The sequence below is a fragment of the Hippopotamus amphibius genome, chromosome 9, assembly GCF_030028045.1.
Source record: "Hippopotamus amphibius kiboko isolate mHipAmp2 chromosome 9, mHipAmp2.hap2, whole genome shotgun sequence".
NCBI lineage: Eukaryota > Metazoa > Chordata > Mammalia > Artiodactyla > Hippopotamidae > Hippopotamus > Hippopotamus amphibius.
The window spans coordinates 34,661,510-34,682,466 of record NC_080194.1 but is presented as its reverse complement, the minus strand read 5'-3'; the positions used below and the strand labels follow the sequence as shown (position 1 = coordinate 34,682,466).

At 40.1% G+C, this 20,957-nt stretch overlaps 1 protein-coding gene across 1 annotated transcript in view; it reads left to right on the top strand.

Moving 5' to 3' along the window:
• The first annotated feature begins 20,130 nt into the window (after nt 1-20,130).
• Nucleotides 20,131-20,957, top strand: part of IPO7 (importin 7) — a 47,679-nt gene continuing 46,852 nt past the window's right edge. The window contains exon 1 of the mRNA XM_057749124.1: nt 20,131-20,355. Within this exon, the coding sequence (XP_057605107.1) occupies nt 20,272-20,355 (84 nt within the window). The 5' untranslated portion in view covers nt 20,131-20,271. The remainder of the gene's footprint in view (nt 20,356-20,957) is intronic.

Genomic DNA, 20,957 nt, shown 5'->3' with positions numbered 1-20,957 from the left:
TCCCAAGAAGTGTAATCAGAGAAGTCCTTGGACAGGAAGTGAGAGGTAAATTACATGCCTGAAATGAGGTGTTACCAAGTTGCACCGAAATGAAGATGGTTGAAACTGCACAGAATTGGTCATGACAGCGATAGCTAAGAGGATTTGAAGTGGTGCCTAAGAGGTAACGGAAAGACCCATGAGCTTTACTTCCTGAAGCACTGCTCTTCAGCAACACTTAGATCCTAATCATCTCTCACCTCGACTCCTGCAACTCACTTTTGTCTGATTTACCTGCTCTTAGTCTCATGCCTTCCAAGTCAACTCATATTATTACTAGAGTAATCTTTCTATAATACAGATAATTCTCTGGTTCAAATAATAAAATGGAGCAATGATGATGACAAAATACAGCAAAGATGGGCAGCAGCAGCATCATCATATCAGGTCCCGAATGTTTCCCATGTGCCAGGTACTGAGCTTAGAGCTTTATGCGCGTTTTTTCATTTCTCACAACTCACTGAAATAAATATTATTATTTAAACTTGCATAATGAGAAACTGAGTCTCACTGAGATTAAATAACTTGCTCAAGGTCATACACCTGCCATGTGGTATAGTTCAGATTCAAATCCAAGGCTTTTTGATTCAAATCTGAGCTTTTTAACCACTCTATAGTACTGTCTTTTTTTTTTTTTTTCGGCACACGGGCTTAGTTGCTCCGCGGCATGTGGGATCTTCCTGGAGCTGGGATCAAACCCGTGACCTCTGCATTGGCAGGCGGATTCTTAACCACTGCGCCACCTAGGAAGCCCTATAGTACTGTCTTAAAAATTATTTTTACCTGTAGCACAAAGTCTAATATAATACTTTTACATTTTAGCAATACCTGACCTTTCTGAATTCAACTCTCATTATTGTCCTCCTCTTTCCACTCTCAAATGCAATGTACTCTCATTATTCTATGTCCCTATACCTGCTATGCCTTCTTCCTCTTCATTCTAACTCCATTTGGAGTAGTAGCTCTCACCCTCTAAGTTCAGGAATCATGATATGTAGTAATCTGAAAATCCTCCTAGATTCCTTGAAAATTAATAATTTTGACCTATATGGTCCTTCCAGCCATCTTTCCAGCCTTACTTTTTTCTTTCTTTCCTTCCTACTTCTTGGAACTCAGATGTGAAGACTTGAGTTCATTATAATCTCAATTCACAGCACATTATCGTCAGTGGTCCATGTGAGACCCCTTCCTTTTCCCCCCTTCATCTGTGACTCTCATTAACATCTCTTTCCCTTCTGTGGGCAACCATTTTAATATGTTTGGTGTGTATCCTTAAGTAATCGTTACCCTTGTAAAACATAAAATATTATTTTGTGCGAGTAGGCATTTTTAAATGTCAGATAAAATACACTTTAATGAAAAAAACTGCTGAGCTAAAGAGAATGATTTCATAATGATAAAAGTTTCGGTTCCCCAGTAAGTAGCATAGCCCCAGATATGTAATACAAACTGACTGAAAGAATTATAAGAATAAATTTAGAAGTCCACAATCATAGGTGATTTTCATTTTTTCAAATATTTGAAGAAGCAAAGAGGAATTAGGAAGGAAAAAGAGGGACTGAAGATGTTACAGGTTGAATAGTGTCCTCCCCAAAATTCATATGATGAAGATTTAACTATCAGAAAGTGACTATATTTGGAAATAGGGCTTAAAAGAGGTGAAGTTAAAACGAAGCCGTTAGGGCAGGGCCTAATCCAACTTGATTAGCATCCTTATAAGGAGAGATTAGGACACAAAAAGAGACACCAGGGACCCAACGTCCACGGAGGAAACAGTATGTGAGGACACAGTGAGAAGGCAACCATCTCCAAGCCAAGGAGGGAAGCCTCAGGAGAAACTGACCCTTCTGACACGTTGATCTTGGACTTTTAGCCTCCAGAGCTGTGAGAAAATAAATTTCTGTTGCTTAGGGGGAAAAATGTGACAATGTGGGTTATTATTTCATTATTTTTTATTTTTTAACCTTTAATTTTAATTTTATTTATTTATTTAATTTTTGGCTGCACTGGGTCTTCACTGTTGTGCGCAGGCCCCCTCCAGCCGTGGCAAGCAGGGGCCACTCCTCGCCGAGGTACACAGGCTACGGTGGTGGCCTCTCCTGTTGCGGAGCACGGGCTCCAGGCAGGCAGGCCCTGGCAGTTGCGGCAATCGGGCTCAGTAATTTTTGGCGCACGGGGTCCAGAGCACAGGCTCAGTGGCTGTGGTGAGTGGGCTTAGTTGCTCCATGGCATGTGGGATCTTCCCAGACTAGGGATTGAACCTGTGCCCCTTGCATTGGTCAGCAGACTCTCAACCACTGAGCTACCAGGGAAGTCCCTTTATTTTTAAATAGTATTTATTATTTTTAATTTTCATTTTCAGACTTTACAAAAAGAGTACAAAAATTCCCATATACCCTTTACCTTGACTTCTCAAATGTTAACATTTCACCACATTTACTTTATCATTCTCTCTGCCTATATTTCTCTTTTGAGAATAAGTTTCAGACATGATACCCTTTATTTATTATTTATTTATTTTTAAAGTGAAAGTGAGTTTAATTAGAGAGATACACATTCCATAGGCAGAATGCGGTCTGTCTCAGAAGTAAGAGCAGCTGACTTGATAACCCTTTAATGCTAAATTCTTCTATGTGTGTTTCCTAAAAACATATTGGGTCATCTCTGAGGGTTTGCTTTTAGATTTTATCAAGTTGAATCTAGCATAGGTTTTTCTTTAAGATATGGTCCTTATGCCTAAGGCACATACTTTCTAGTGTCTCAGCTGAAGTCCAGAGATGTTTAATGGGATCCCTTTTTTGTAATTAATTAATTAATTAATTAATTAAATTATAGGCTGAGTTGGGTCTTCATTGCTGGGCATGGGCTTTCTCTAATTGCCGTGAGCGAGAGCTACTCTGCTGCAGTGCTCAGGATTCTCATTGCGGTGGCTTCCCTTGTTGCAGAGAACTGGCTTCAGGAGTTGTGGCACATGGGCTCAGTAGTTGTGGCTCTCCAGCTTAGTTGCTCCATGGCATGTGGGATCTTCCTGGACCAGGGATCGAACCTGTGTCCCCTGTACTGGCAGGTGAATTCTTTAACCAGTGCACCACCAGGGAAGCCCCTTAATGGGATCTCTTCACTCTGTCAGGGCTGGAACTCCAGTGACTCCTAGACTGCTTGATCTCTAGTATCTCTGGTCCATTCTCCAGCTCCTGGGTGCTTCTATCTGGCAAGCCTTGGATGGTGTCACTCTGTGTGTGTATAGCACAACCCTCAGCCATGTTCTCATGGGAGGCCACTACTACTGAGACTTCCACATCTCACCTCTACACAGCTCCCTCCCTCTAGGAAATCTCACCCTAAAGATTCCAGCAATTTCTCCCATCCTGAACTCTGAGCTCTGCCTCCTCAGATCAGCAGGATCCCTGTGTTTGCCAAAATCTTCTTCTTTAAGCTGTAGTTAAGAATTATCCTCAGACAGAATAGACTGATGGTTGCCAAGGAGGTGGGAGAGGGTTGGATTGGGAGTTTGAGATTAGCAGATGCAAACTGGTATATATAGAATGGATAAACAACAAGGTCCTCCTGTATAGCACAGGGAACCATATTCAATATCCTATGATAAACCATAATAGAAAAGAATATGAAAAAGAATATATATATTATTATAGCTGTCACTTTGCTGTACAGCAGTAATTAACAGAACATTGTATAATTCAACTATACTTCAATAAAAAATTAAAAAAAAAAAGACAGATAGATGGACAATTATAGGGCTCACTTTGTAAGTTCCCTTTCTCTTAGGGATCACAGTCTTACACTGTCTTTTTCTTTTCCTTTACCTGAAAATGGATGCCTCAAATATTTTGCCCAATTTTTTTTTTTTGGCACCACCACATGGCTTGTGAGGATCTTAGTTCCCCAACTAGGGATTGATTGAACCTGTGCCCCCTGCAGTGGAAGCGCAATTCCCAATTTTATAGTTGTTTACAGTGAGATGGCTATTCCTGTAGTTACTTTGTTATGGTCGGAAGTGGCATGTGTATGGTTTTTTTTTTTAATCTCAGAAAATAAATTTTTTATTAGTTATCTATTTTATATACATTAGTGTATATATGTCAACCCCAATCTCCCAATTCATCCCCCGCCCTCCAGGTTTGTAATTTACATCAATGTCATTATGCTATGAATTTCACAGAGTTGCTTCCTTTCTCACACAACACTGTGCTTTCCAGATCTGTTCATATTGCTATAGGTACATTGAGACTGTTGCTTTTAACCACAGCATAGTATTCTTCCAAGGTGTGAATTTACCACTTTTGTCTTTTTCATTGCCCTAATGATAGATATCTGGGTTCCTTCCTACTTTCCCCTAAAACAAAAAAGTCATGAAGAAGATGCTCTGAAATGTAGACCTAAGATTGGGAGTACTGCCTTATAGTGTGTAAGCATTATTTGATTTTGCTAAGTAAATACTAACAGATTATTTTTCAAAATAGTTGAATCAGTTTATACTTTCATAAGCAGTACACAGGAGTGGCAATATTTCCATACACTTGTAAATACTTGGTATTATACAACCTTATCTTTTTTGTCATTACAGTGGAATAAAAATGGTATTTCATTGTTTTATGTTTCACAAATTACTCGTGATCTTTAGCATTTATTTATATCCCATTTAGCAATTCAAGCTTCCCCTTCTGTGAATTGCCTCTAAGTAATATATTTCCCTTTTTCTTTGGGGTCTTAATTGTACTGATTTGCAAGAATTCTACATATATACTTGATAATAATCCTCTGTGGGTTTTAGATGTGGTAAATATCTTGATAGAGTCTGCTGTCTATTAACTTTGTCTGTTGTATCTTTTATAGGATAGAAATCCTTATTTTCATGTAGATACATTTTTGGGTTTGAATTTTAAAAGCCTTTCCCTTCATCTAAGTAAAAAAAAAAAAAATTCTCTTACACTTTTCTATTAGCCTTATAGTTTTGCTTTTCAGAATTATGTCTGTAATCTATCTGGGAGGTAGGGATCCAGTTTTATTTCTGTCCTTAAAAAGAGTCAGTTTTTCCAAAACTACACACTAAACCACCTGTACTTTTTCAGTTGCTTTAAGGTGTCCCCTTTGTCATATATGAAATTAACATTTAGATGAGGGTGCAGTTTATAGCTTTTGGTTCTGTTCCATTTTCCTATTTGTCTGTTTCTGAGCCAGTGACATACATACATGCTTTTAATGCTATGGTTTTATGGTAGGTCAATATGGTGTTATTGTGAGTCATATCTTATTTTCTATTATCTTCTAATGTTGGTTGTGGTTGACATAGGTGAATGTTATTATTTGTTTCTCTCTCCTTTCTATTTTTTTTTCTTTTTTTTGCAGTGCTGTGCAGCTTGCATGATCTTAGTTCCCCCATCAGGAATTGAACCTGGGCCCAGAAGTGAAAGTGCCAAGTCCTATCCACTGAACCACCAGGGAAAATTAGTAGAGGCATAACATATAGACTGCACAAATCTTAAGAGCTAGATAATTTGTGCTTGTGTTTATAACAGTTGTAACCACTATTCAAACCAATACATAGAATATTTACATCATCCTGTTACTGAGAAGAGCTAAATCGGACACCATGTTGGATCTGTTTCTTTGACTTTAACCTTTGTTTTTGCTGCTTTTTTTTATTATAATCATACATGATGGCCTGCCTCAGGGAACCCTACCCCTCTGCCTGAATGTTAAACTGAAGTGCCTCTGTTCAGCTCACAGGCAGACAATCTGCCCTGCCCACCTGTGTGAATGGCTGAAATTAACATATCCCCTCAAGGAGGCTGGTCACTCCCCGAGATCTTTTACAAGACTGACGGCCCTTTAACTTTACTTCCTCATGGCCCCACCCTCTCTATTCTGCTCTTTTTCTTTACTTCCTCACAGCCTCTCCCTCTCTGATTCTATAAAAGAAACTGACATTCAGACCCCAATAAGATGGTTTTGGACAGACACTAGTCTGCCATCTTCTCGGTTTGCCAGCTTTCCGAATAAAGTCGTATTCCTTGCCTTAACACCTCGTCTCCGATTTATTGGCCTGTCGTGTGGCAAACAGTGTGAGCTTGGACTCGGTAACAATCCCAGAAGTTTCCTTGTTCCCTCTCTCTGTCTGTATCCTCTCCAGGGGTAACCACTATTCTGACTTCTACAACCATTGATTAGTTTCATATACTTTTGAATTTAATAAGTGGAGTCATACAATATATACTGTATCTGTGTGTGACTTCTTTCATTCAACATTCATGAATCAGGGAGATTCATCCATATTGTGTATATCAATGGCTTGTCCTTTTTCATTTCAGTGTAGTTTTCCAGTGTATGAATTTATTTATCCATTCTATTAGTAGATATTTGGGTATTTTCCAGTTTTGAGAAATTACAAAGATCACTGCCACAAATATTCTTGTGCCTGTCTTTTGATAGACATAAACACTAATTTCTTTCTTCGGCGGGGAGGCGGGGGAAGTAGAAAGGGATAGCTTTATTGCTTTGCCAGGGAAAGGGGGAAACAGCAAGCTCCTGCCTTGAAAAACTATGTGTCCCAACCAGAGGATTTTATGAGTTTTATAACAATACTTCAAGGGTAGGGTTGCTGACAAGATTAGGGTATGTGCAGGGTCTCCGGTGGTCAAATGGTCTCCTAATCTTGATGAGCTTCTCTGGTTCCTTTAATCGTTGCCTCAGGTGGTTTCTTGGCTGCTTCTCCCTTGATTAGCAATTGTTCAAATCCACCCTTTGGAACTCAGGGAAGGTCATGGAGGCTGGAGTCTTGCCTGGTGTCTGGACTTAGTGAGGCTCAGGTTCTTGATGTCTCATCAGCAGAAAGAATTCAGTGAGAGAAAAGGTGACAGGTAAGAAGTGGATTTATTTAGAGAGAAACTTACTCCACAGACAGGGTGTGGGCCATCTCAGAAGGTGAGAAAGGCCCATAAACACTAATTTCTTTAGAGTGCATATCCAGTGTCACATGAATGCTTAGTTTTAGTTGGCACTGTCAAACACTTACCCGAAGTGACTGTACCAAGTTACATTCCACCTGCAATGCATAAGTGTTCTAGTTGTTCTACATCTTAACTAACACCTAAATTTTAGACAAGCACTCAAATTTTAAGACATTTTTTGCATGGGTCATTCTACCTTATGGTGGTTTAATTTGCATTTCTTTTATGACTTGATGTTGAACACCTTTTCATAAGTTTATCATTCATTTTGTTTTTCTCTTTTTCTCTTTAGTGAGATGTCTATTTAAGTTTTTTGTAAATTTTTTTTTTTTGGCCACGCCATGCAGCCTGTGGGATCTCAGTTTCCCAACCAGGGATTGAACCCAGGGCCACAGCAGTGAAAGTCTAGAATCTTAACCACTAGGCAACCAGAGAACTCCCAGACTTTTGTAAATTTTTAAACTGAGATGTCTTTTTTCCCCCCAGTATGTAGGAATTCTTTATATATTATGGATATAAGTCATTATGTACTTGGACTTACGTATCTTATTAGCTTGCCACTATTTATTTATTATTTTTAAATAAACTTTTTATTTTTTAATAACTTTAGATTTGCAGAATTATTGCAAAGATAGAACAGAGAGTTCCCTTACACGCCACATCTAATTTCCCCTATTATTATTATTTTTTAAAATATTTATTTAGGGCTTCCTAGGTGGCGCAGTGGTTAAGAATCCGCCTGACAATGCAGAGGTCATGGGTTCGATCCCAGCTCCAGGAAGATCCCACATGCCATGGAGCAACTAAGCCCGTGTGCCAAAAAATAAAATAAAATATTTATTTATTTTATTTATTTGGTTGCACTGGGTCTTAGTTGTGGCAGGCAGGCTCCTTTGTTGTGGCTCACGGGCTCCCCAGTTTCATGGCATGCAAACTGTTAGTTGGGGCATGCATGTGGGATGTAGTTCCCCCACCAGGGATTGAACCCAGGCCCCCTGTATTGGGAGCTCGGAGTCTTAACCACTGCACCACCAGAGAAGTTCCTCCCCTATTATTAACATCTTACATTAGTATGGTACATTTGTCACAACAATGAACCACTACTGATATATTATTATTAGCTAAAGTCCATACTTTATTCAGATGTCCTGTTTCTCCCTAATGTCCTTTTTCTCTTCTAGGATCCCAATCAGGATGCTACATGGCATTTAACATTCATGTCTACTTAGACTCCTCTTGGTTATGATATTTATTATTATTAAACTTTTTGGCTGCGTCAGGTCTTAGTTGCAGCACTTTGCTGCGGTGTGTGGGCTTCTCTCTAGTTGTTCTCTGTTTTTCTCTAGTTGTGCCCCACGGCATGTGGGATCTTAGTTCCCTGACCAGGGATCAAATCTGCATCCCCTGCATTACAGGACGGATTTTTTACCACTGGACCACCAGGGAAGTCCCAATATATATATTTTTTTATTCTATCTTGATACTTATTATTTAAAAAAACATTTTATTATTATGCAATTATAGATTCACTGGAAGTTGCAAAGATAGTACCCAGAAGTCCTGTGTACTCTTCAATCAGTTTCCCCACTGCATCTTACGTGAGCACAATATTAAAACCAGGAAATTGACATTAGTACAATGTGTATGTATAGTTCTATGCCACATTATCAAATGTATAGATTCATGTAGCCACCACGCAATCAAGATACAGAGCTATTCCATAATCATGTCGCCCTTGTGTTATCCCCTTTGTAGTCACATTACTGCTTTCCCCCTTGTCTACCACCATCTCTAACCCTTGATAACCACTAATTTGTTCTCCACTTATATAATTTTGTCATTTTTGAATGATAAAATTATATTGATTTCTGAATTGACTTTAGTTTTTTAGAGCAGTTTTAGGATAACAGAAAAAGTGAGTAGCAAGTACAGAGAGTTCCCATATATCCCTTCACCTCTCCCAACAATTTCCCCTATCCTTAACATCCTACGTTGGTGTGGTACATTTGTTATAACTGATGAGCTGATATTGATATATTATTAACTGACATCCACAGTTTACATTAGGGCTCACTCTTTGTGTTGTACATTCTATAGGTTTTGACAAATGTGTAATGACATATATCCACTAATACAGTATCATAAAGAATAGTTTCAGGGACTTAACAGTGGCGCAGTGGTTAAGAATCCGCCTGCCCAAAAGCAGGGGACACAGGTTCAAACCCTGGTCTGGGAAGATTCCACATGCCGCAGAGTAACTAAACCTGTGCGCCACAACTACTGAGGCTGAGCTCTAGAGCCCTCGAGCCGTAACTACTGAAGCCTGAGTGCCTAGAAGCCAGTGCTCCACAACAAGAGAGGCCACCACAATGAGAAGCCCGTGCACCGCTATGAAGACTAGCCTCCACTTGCCACAACTAGAGAAAGCCTGTGCACAGCAACGAACACTCAACGCAGCCAATTAAAAGAAAAAAAAAAAAAAAGAATAGTTTCAGTGCCTAAAAATCCCCTGTGCTCTACCTATTCATCCCTCTCTCTCCCCTGAGCCTCTGGCAACCACTAACTTTTTCACTTTTTCATAGTTTTTCCTTTTCCAGAATGTCACATGGTTAGAATCATATATCAATAAACTGTAGTCTTTTTATATAGCTTCATTCATTTAACTATAGGCACTTAAGCTTCCTCTATGTTTTTTGTGATCTGATAGCTTGTTTCTTTTTATTGCTGAGTAATATTCCACTGTATGGATTTACTGTGATTTGTTTACCCTTTCACCTACTGAAAAACATCTTGCTGGCTTCCAAGTCTGGGCAATTATGAATAAAACTACAATAAACATTCATGTACAGATTTTTGTTTGTACATAAGTTCTCAACTCATTTGGGTAAATACCAAAGAGTGTGATTGCTGGATCATATGATGTGTATGTTTAGTTTTGTAAGAAACTGCCAAACTGTCTTTCCAAGTGGCTGTACCATTTTGTATTGCCACACAGTGAATGTGAGTTCCTGTCACTCCACATTCTTGTCAGTATTTGGTGTTGTCAGTGTTTTAGATTTTAGCCATATACAATATTGTTGTTGTTTTAATTTGCAATTCCCTCGTCACATATGATGTAGAGCATCTTTTCATATACTTATCTGACATCTGTATATCTTCTTTGGTGAGGTGTCTGTTCAAATTACCACTGCTTGAGTTACCTGTACTTTATGTACCTTGTGTGCAGGGCTTGTGCTAATTGTGCTTGATATACACGACCTTACAACAATCTAATGATAAAATTGTTGTTGTTCCTATTTTACAGCAAAAAAAAAAAAGAAAATAAAAAAGAAAGAAAAAAAAAATGAGGTTCTCAGTCATGTCAAAACTAGGAAGTTATAGAGTCACGATTCAACCCAAGTCTGTTTGTCTTTGACACTAATGGTCCTTCTACTAAACCATAATGGTATTAAAGCTCTATGGCTAACTAGAATAATTTTTGCCAGCTAAAAGCTAGGTGTTTCTGGGTCAACTCTCAATTAGATTGCCTTCCTAGAAAATGAAGTCTACCAAATAACCAACCACAGACCTCCTTCCTGAGGAATGGGGTAATCTGACCTCAGGTCAGAGTTTTCTGGTTATTGGGGCCAAAGCTACCTCACATGTATTTTGACTACTTTCCTCCCTTCAATCTGCTTGTTGGGCTGGATCTGCATATAAAAGGACTGCACAAAGTAGCCTATTTCCCCACATTAGGAGTGAGCAGGTAAAAGGAAAATTTCCATTGTGAACTAAAATAATAATCCTGATATGTGATTTTTCTTTCGATCCTCATGGTTATCCTGACTACTTTATATGATAAAGAGAGTAGCCACCTGTGCATAGTAGCTAAAATTGAACAGAGAGTCTTCTGTTTCCAATCATGTTGGAGTAACAGCGAACACCTCCTGCTGTAAACAACTAGAAACTGGACAAAATATATGACACGACTGTTTTCAGACTTCAAACAAGGAGCAGGATTGTGATCCTTGGAAGAAACAAAATAAATGAGGTAGGCCCTATAGTTTCCCCCATTTTCTGTCTGAAGGCACAATCTGAACCACAGGGTAGAAAGGGGGTTACCATAAAGAGTACTGTGGTCTTACTGAATCCTGGAGACAGAATTTGAACTTTAGAGAGGCCAAGGTGCATGGAGACAGCAGAGTAGGGTTTCTGAAAGGAGGGGACTACACAGAAAAAGAGTTCAAGAAATCCACATGGAGTCCCCCTGAGTCTTTGTTGTATATTAGGGTGTTTATACACAGGGTGAAACGTCAAAGATTGGGCAAAAAATAACCAGGAAGCTGCGAGCTTAATAGTGCTTGGAGTTCACACAGGGCTGGGACCCTAGAATTCCCACCAGCCAGACTGCAAAGACCTCATTGATCACTTGGGACATCAATAGAATCCCAAAAGGCCACATCTTACTTTTACTGTAAAATGGCCCTATAGTAAATGCTAACTTAGACTTACCCTTAGAAACCTTATAAACAAGGCTTGAAGGTGTCAAACTGACCCCCAAATAATTTACTTCCTACCAGGACAAAGCCCAACATTCATTAAAGAAACACAAGAAAATTCACTTGGTCAACAACATAAAATTCACCATATCTAGCATCCAATAAAAAATTACCAGACCTGGCAAGAAGTAGCAAAATGTGTCAGAAAATTCCTAATATCAGGAATGAGAGGAATGAAAGAAGGAATATCACTACAGATAATACAAACTTCTAAAGAGTAACATGTGACTATTATGAACCACTTTGTTCTAATAAATTACACAACTTAGACGAGAGGGACAAATTCCTTGATAGACACAAATTGCCAAAACTGACTTAAGAAAAAGTAGGAAATCTGAATAGTTGTATATCTATTAAAACTTAAATTCATAATTGAAAATCTTTCCAAAAAGAAAACTTCAAGGCTCAGATGGTTTCACTGTTGAATTCTACCAAATATTTAAGGAAGAAATAATACCAGTCCCATACAAAGTCTTTCAGAAAACAAAAGAGAAAGGAGTACATTTTATGAGGCTAGCATTACCCTGATACAGTACTAAAACCTGTAAAGCCATTCAGGAAAAGAAGACTACTGACCAATATCCCTCAAGAAGATAGATGTACGTACCTTCAAAAAAAGGTAACTGAGTACAGCAATAAATAACAATGGTAATACACTATGACCAAGTGAGGTTTATTCTAAGAAAGCAACACATGAAAATCAATTAATATAATTCACCACATTAACAGAATAAAGAAGAAAATCCATATGATGATATTAATAGCTCTATATAAATATTTGACAGAATTCAACACCATGTTCATGTTAAAAACTTTAAGAAAATTAGGGACAAATGGGAACTTTTAAAATCTGATAAAGAAAATCTATGAACAACCTATGGCTAAAGAATTGGAAACAAACAAACCTGTTTTTATTTGCAGAAGACCTAATTATGTACACAGAAAATTCTAAGGAACATAGAAAAGAAACTACTAAAATCAATAAACTAGCTTAGCAGAATTGCAGGATGCAAGGTCAAAATACGAAAATCAATTGTATTTCTAGATACAAGCAACAAGCAATTGGAAAATCATATTTTAAAGTACAAATTAATAACATGAAATATTTAGGCATATATTTAAGAAAATACGTGCAAGGTCTATACTTTGAAAACTAACAATATTACTGAGAGGAAATTTTTAAATATCTAAATAAATGGAGAGATATACCATGTTCATGGATTAGAACACTCAATATTGGTAAGATGTTAATTTACCCAAACTGATCTATAGATTAAATGCAATATCTAACAAAATCCCAGCAGACTTTTTTTAAACTAGAAATCAACAAGCTGAATTTTCCAAATGTATCTGGAAGTGCAAATAACCTAGAATAGTCTAAACAATTTTGAAAAGGAGTAACAAAGTTGGAGGATTTACACTATCTGACTTTAGAAACCTACATTATCAAGATGTTGTGATATTGGCATAGGGACAGATAAATAGATCAATGGAACAGAATAGATAGTTCAGACACAGATCTACACATATGTATTTGGTCAATTGCTTTTTCAACAAAGTGGCCAGGTAAGTCAAAGGTCAAAGGTTAAGCTTTTTAACTAACTGTGCTGTACTAGCTGGATATCCACATGCAGAGACAACTTCAATGCTTACCTCATACCATACACACAAAAAATTAATTCAAACTGGATCATAAACCAAAACATAAATGCTAAAACTGTAAAATTTCTAGGAGAAAACAGAAGAGAAAATCTTTACAATCTTGAGGTGAGAAAGATTTCTTATATAGAACACAAAAGGCACAATTATAAAAGAAACAATAGATAAATTGGACTTTATCAAAATAGAAAACCACTTTTTGAAAGATCAATTAAGAAAATTAAGACACAAACTGAAAGAAAACATTCACAAAACAGAAATTCGACAAAAAAAGAATTGAACCCAGAGTATCTTACAATCCAATGGTGGTAAGGCAAAAACACAGTTTTAGAAACAGGCAAGGGACTTCCCTGGTGGTCTAGTGGTTAAGACTCCTGGCTCCTAACGCAGGAGGCCCGAGTTTGATCCCTGGTCAGGGGACTAGATCCTGCATGCCACAACTAAGACCCAGCATAGTGAAATAACAAATGAATAAATATTAAAAGCAAAAGAAAACAAAACCAAAACCAGACAAAACAGGAAATTCCCTGGCAGTCCAGTGGTTAGGAGGTTAGGACTCTGCACTTACACTGCCGTAGCCTGGTGGTTCAGTTCGCTGGTTGAGGAACTGAGATCCCAAAAGCCACGTAGCATGACCGGAGGTGGGGGGGGGAAGACAGGCAAAACAGATACAGGCATTTAGCATTCCTGGACCATAGTAATACCCCTCATTGGTCGTGATGACCAAAAATGCTTCCCACTGCATTTCCAATACCCCCTAGGGAGATGAACCATTCCTGATTGAGAAGCACTGGGGACCAGTCACAAGGTGGCATGCTTTTCTTCAGTCACATTCAGCTACTTCTGTACTGGCAGGAAACAGGCAGAAATCTGGATTGATGCATGTTGGGTTTGACAGATAAGAACACTGACAGGAGAGAGGGGCAGGGCAACAAGGGGGTATGCCATGAGATGATTATGACAGTCAGATTTACTGAACAACAAAGTACCCCTGCTGGCCCAAGGCAACTCAGGAACACAACAGTGATGGAGGATTCCTGGCTACTATTTATAGACATTTGGAAATATGACTGACTTCTGGCTACTGTGAATAAAATACTGTGAATATTCTTATACATATTTTGGGGCAGGCATATGCATTCATTTCTCTTGGGAATATACCCAAGGTAGATTTGATGGGTTACAGGGAATATGTATGTTTAGTTCAGTTAAAAACTACTCGAACTTCCCTGGTTGCGCAGTGGTTAAGAATCTGCCTGCCAGTACAAGGGACATGAGTTCGATCCCTGATCCAGGAAGATCCCACATGCCGCAGAGCAACTAAGCCCATGTGCCACAACTACTGAGCCTGAATGCCCCAACTACTGAAGCCTGTGCTCTGCAACAAGAGAAGCCATCGCAATGAGGATCCCATGCACTGTGACAAAGAGTAGCCCCCACTTACCACAACTAGGGAAAGCCCATGCGCAGCAAGGAAGACCCAAAGCAGCCAAAAATAATTAATAAATAAAGTTATTTAAAAGAAAAAAAGGAAAAAAAACCTTCTCATTTCCTTAAAAAAAAAGATGATACAAATAGATATAATAGCACATGAAATGATGCTCAACATATTAAGAGATCAGAGAAATGCATCTCATATGACCACTATACACCTGCTGCACTGGACAGATTTAAATTATTATTATTATCATTTTTAAACATTTATTAATTAAAAATTTTTTTTTGGCTGCTTTGGGTCTTTGTTGCTGCTCACGGGCTTTCTCTCATTGCAGCTTTCTCTAGTTGCAGCGAGCAGGGGCTAGTCTTCCTTGCAGCGTGCAGGCTTCTCATTGTGGTGGCCTCTCTTGTTGCTGAGCACGGGCTCTAGGCACATGGGCTTCAGTAGTTGCAGCACATGGGCTCAGTAATTGTGGCTCCCAGGCTCTAGAGCGCAGGCTCAGTAGTTGTGGTACATGGACTTAGTTGCTCCACAGCATGTGGGATCTTCCTGGACCAGGGATCGAACCCATGTCCCCTGCATTGGCAGGCGGATTCCTAACTACTGCACCACCAGGGAAGTCCCTATTATTTATTTATTTATTTATTTGGCTGTGCTGGGTCTTAGTTGTGGCATGCGGGATCTAGTTCCCTGACCAGGGATCGAACCCGGGCCCTCTGCATTGGGAGCAGGGAACCTTAACCACTGGACCACCAGGGAAGTCCCTAGATACACTTAAAAAGACTGAGAATTCAAACTGTTGATGAAGATGTGGAACAATGAAATGTCCATAATTGCTGATGGGAATGTAAAATTGTACAACCAATTTCAGAAATGATTAGGTAGTATCTTATAAAGTTACATATAAAAAACGAAACAAAACACAAAAAAACTCCATAAAGTTACACATACACTTAGAATACAAACCAGCCTTTTCATTCTTAGCTATTTACCAGAGAAATGAAAACATATATCCATGCAAAGATTGGTACACAAATGTATATATCAGCTTTATTCACAACAGGGAAAAACTGGAAATGACCCAAAGGGCCACCAACAGATGAATGGATAATTCTTGTATGCCGAGTCAATGGACTGCCATTTAGCAACAAGGAAGACCTGATACACTCAACAACATAGAAATAATCTCAGAAGTGCTACAGTGAGTGGAAAAAAAAAAAAAGCCAGCCATAAAAAGTGTGTACTGAATGCTTCCATTTATATGAAACTCTAAGAAAGTAAAAATCTAATTGAAAGTAATAGGAAGCACATCAGAGGGTATATGTCATGGGGCTGAGCACGTAAGAGGTGACTGGGAAGCGCTAATGGATAGAATCTATATGTCGATTATGGTGGTGTTACATGGGTGTATAACTTTGTGAAAACATTGAATTTTATGTAAATTATACCTTGATGAAGTTGATCTTTAAAAATTTTTATATGGTTTAGGGCATAAACTTCAATTTTTTGTAGGTCAGTGTACTTAAAAAGGAAATGCAATAATAAAAAAAGTCTTCACGTTACAGTATCAATACAAGGTTGTCTTTTATCTTTCCTTGCATATACTAAGCTTTATAAAGGCACGAATGTACCAAACTGCTGAAAGTGCAGACTTACTGCTGGGAATGATGCTCTGCAGGAAGTCCCCATTTCTTCTCTTCGTTTAACTTTCCTTCCTTGCCTTCTTACTTTCCTTTCTCCTCAGCCCTTTCCTTAATACCGAGAACAATTTATGTTTGTACTGAGCTTTTTAATTATAAAGCATTTTCCAACCTCATTTGATTTTCAGAACAATTTTGAGAGCCTGGGATAGAATTATTTTCTCATTTTATAGATGTTGGAAACAAAAAATGAGGGCCAAAGAGATAAAAAAATTTTACCCAAGGCATCACAGTTTGTATGTGCCTTGGAACATAATCAATAGCTCTTTTCTTAGCTTTCATGTCTTTTTTTAACCCCCTACAGTTTAAATTGTTAAGATTAAAAATCTTAACAAGGTATAAAAATAAATTCCACTTAGTTACAAATATAATGATTACCTTTATTGAAAAAAAACTAAATTTCATGAAAAATTTTGTCTAAAATGTTTTGGATATGTGAAATAGGCCTAACATAGGAAGTATAGGATGCAGAGTTTCAGTAATTATAGGATGTCTTGACAAAATCAGATCAGTCTGGGCCTTAAGATGCCCTAGGTGTGGGGTACTTATGATCAAGGGCCTTGTCATTGGTGTTCACCCACAAAAGCCTCCAATGGAAGGCTGTAAAGGGAAGATTAACTCTTTCCATTTCCTTGCAGCTATTATGGTCACGCCCCAAACCCCACTTTTCTCTCTTACCTGCAGCCAGACAGGTTTTTTGCTGTTTGAACAACAGAACCATTGTTTATAAGATCAATTAACCAAATCACTCCCGGATTGTCCCTTATCTTTTCTTGATTTTTGTGGAATCCCATCCTAGCTCAAAACTAGTTCTGAAACACTGAGTTTTACACTTTTCTGAATTCCTCAGACTAACGGTGCCCAAGGAAACGTAGATATTTATATTGCCTTTGGCACTGGGAGTAGGGATTGAGGGGTGAGGTAAAGTTATCTACTTATATTTATACTGGCCTAACACAGTGCTTTTTCTTTTAATCTTCACACTTATTTATTTATTTATTTATTTATTTATTTGCTGAGTTCGCTCTTAGTTGCTGTGGGGGCTTTCTCTAGTTGCGGCGAGCAGGGGCTACTCTTCATTGTGGTGCACGGGCTTCTCGTTGCGATGGCTTCTCTTGTTGTGGAGCACAGGCTCTAGGCTCGCGGGCTTCAGTAGTTGTGGCACGTGGGCTCTAGAGCATAGGTTCAGTAGCGTGGCACACGGGCTTAGTTGCTCCGTGGCATGTGGGATCTTCCCAGACCAGGGATGGAACCCATGTCCCCTGCATTGGCAGGTGCATTCTTAACCACTGCGCCACCAGGGAAGTCCCCACATATTTATTTATTGAGCACACACATTTTTTTTTTCTTTTGGTTGTGCCGCGCCACACTACATGTGGGATTTTCGTTCCCTGACCAGGGATCGAACCTGTGCCCCCTGCAGTGGATGTGCAGAGCCCTAACCACTGGATTGCCAGGGAATTCCAAGCACACACTCATTTCTCTGTCTGCCACAAAGAGATAGACATGGTCCCTGCCCTGGAGGAGCTCACATCTAAATTTACAGTCATATAAGTCACATTCTGTGTGTTATTAGCTTTAAATTAAAAAAAAAAACTATAAATAAGTTGAGTGTGCTAATCACACTGCCAACTAAACTCCTGAAGGGTCATGGAGCCAAGCTCCTTGTGTGGATAAGGAACTCCGGCTCCCTAGACAGGGTCTAGTACCCTATGAGCTCTATTTTCTTTGAAGCATGAGATACAGGCCCCCACTCCAGCTATAGACCTGCAAACCTTGCTGGCTCTCAGTTCCCAGCACTATAGCTTGAAAACCATGTTTTTCCCCACCACTCCTTCACCCTTTCAGTTTCAGGGAGGGGAATTATCATTTTTGGTGCACCTTCTTTGTGTCAAGTGCTTTTACATACACTGCATTATGCTGTAATTGTCACAGTTCCATGATGCACAAGTCAATGCTGGAATCTAAAATATCCATGTAGTAATACAAAGAGGACTGGCTTTGGAATCATGAAGATTGAGGTTTCAATTCTGGCTCAGCCACCGACAACTAAAAGTCATTACTAGTTCATTCATTCACTAAAATATTTATTGAATTCCTAGTAGACATTCAATCTCTGTGATAGGAGGGAGGATGCAAAAGTGAATTAAAACATAATCTTCATTTTCAAGGCCCTTACATTTGAGGGATGGAACAGGGAGATGAATTTCTTAAACGGATTGTATCAATACAATGATAGATCTAACTACAGGTTATATTATGAAAACCTTATGACCTTTCACAATTTAAGCCTTGGAGTCCTCATTCGTAAATCAGGAATGATTATACCTCACTTCCAGGCACAGTGGCTGGCACATAAGAGATTAATATTGCAGGACTTCCCTGGTGGTGCACTAGTTAAGAATATGCCTGCCAACGCAGGGGACATGGGTTTGGTCCTTGGTCCAGAAAGATTCCACATCCCAAGGAGCAACTGTGCCCGTGCACCACAACAGCTGAAGCCTGTGCACCTAGAGCTGGTGCTCCTCAATGAGAAGCTACCACATTGAGAAGCCCATGCACTGCAACAAATAGCAGCCCCTGCTCTCCACAACTAGAGAAAGCTCACACGCAGCAACAAAGACCCAAATGCAGCCAAAAATAAATAAATAAATAAATAAAACAGCCCCCCGCCCAATATATTGCAAAGCCCACTATTCTAGGGAAAGCCTTTTGTAAAGTAAAAGCCTTTCTTCTTTTTGTAAAGTAAAAACAATGTGATCTTTTAACAAATTGTATTTGAAAGCTTACGGTTCATTTCAAGGAAATACATTCACATAACTTTATTACAACAGTAACAGGTATGAAAGGAAATTAATGAAAATCTCACCATGCTAGAAAATCAATTACTTTAATTTGCCAACCTTGTTTCCCAGTTTTCGTCTATGTTACAAAGCCATGTCTATGTACAAAGGTTTCAGTGTTGTTACAAGGTGTACAACATTTGTAATTTTTGGTGGCTGTGAAAAATTTAATTGACTGGATTCCTGTAATTTGCTTAACCATTCCCCTATGGTTCCACATTTCTTTTGAGAGGCAGTGATTCATTGGAGAGAATGAAAACTTTGAAAACAGGAATATCTTAGGTATGAAATCCTAGGCGAATCTCTTGCTAAGTGACCTTGGGCAAGTTATATAACCTTTCTGAAAATGTTTGACTGTTTAAAGAAGGTGGATTTTAATAGGTAGTATGCTTTTATTCTGCATTTAGAGGTGATTTGTATGAAGTCTGTGCCAAAATTTGGATATTCAAAAAAACAAAAACAATCCCCCCAAACCCCATAATTTTAGTATTTGATTATAAATATATATGTAATGTGATAAACACCTTTCACACATAAAGGCCATTTGACCCTTTGTGTTATTTCCTAGTATAAAGTCTCATACATGGGATTACTTGGGTAAAAGATTATGAACATTTTTTATGGCATTTAGAAACACATCTCAAATTGCTTTTCAAAAGGCTTCCTTCAATTACACAGCTACTAGCATCACACGTTGCATCAGCCTTACCTTATGGTTGTCACAGGTATATTGTTATGTGAAATCTCTGTAATTGTTTTACTTTTCTTTCAGGGAAGTTTGACATCTTTTTCATTTTGAATGGCAAATCTCGTCCGCAGAAGCGACAGCTCAGGGCCACGTGGGCTGCGGACCGCACGAGTCGACTACATCTCCCGAGGTGCCCCACGGGCGCGCCGACAGGAACTGGCCGCCGCATCTCCCGCCTCCACGCCGAGGAGAAGAGGTTCTATCCGGGGCCTTGGCGCTTCTCTTTCCTTTCGCGCCGGTTGCCGCTGCGGAGCGCGGCGGGTCCATGTGCGCAGTGAGCGGCGCTATTTCTGGCCCAGGAGCACCCGAGCCCCGGGTTTGACTGAGTCCGCGCTGCGATGGACCCTAACACCATTATCGAGGCCCTGCGGGGCACCATGGACCCAGCCCTGCGTGAGGCCGCGGAGCGCCAGCTCAATGAAGTAAGGACGCCCGGCTGGCGGCGGCGGCGGGCGGGCGGGCTGACTGTGGCAGGCCGAGCCGTGGGGGCCCGGCCAGAGGCGCCTGACGGCGTCGCTGAGGGGCCCAACTGGAGGGGTGGGGCGGGGACCTGACGGCGAGCGCCACGCCGGGGCCCTCAGGCTGCTGCGGCGGCGGCGGCGGCGGCGGCCGAGCCAGCCTTTGCGTCGGATCCTGAGCTGGGCCTCTGGCTGCGGTCGAGGCATGAGGAGCCGGCTGGGGCGAGGCGGGCGTGACGGGCTGGACACATGGCTGGCTCGGGTGGCCGGCCGCCCTCTGGCTCGTTCCCAGCTCGTTCCTCGCGCCCAGGAGGGGGCGAAAGTCACCGGGAGGTTTTTCAGACATTTCCGGGAGCAGGCTCGCTGGCGCCGGATTTGGAGGGGCTCCTGGGAATGCAGAGCTGGTCCGCCGGGGGCTGCGCCTGTCAGCTGGTCACTTCCCTGGGCTGGTCGGTGACCTGCACAACTTTCTCCCTTCCGGCTGAGCTGCTAGGGACAGCTTTCAGAGGCGAGACCCCGCTTCGTAGGCGGGGTGAGGGTGGTGCGGGATACCCGTCAGAGTCCGA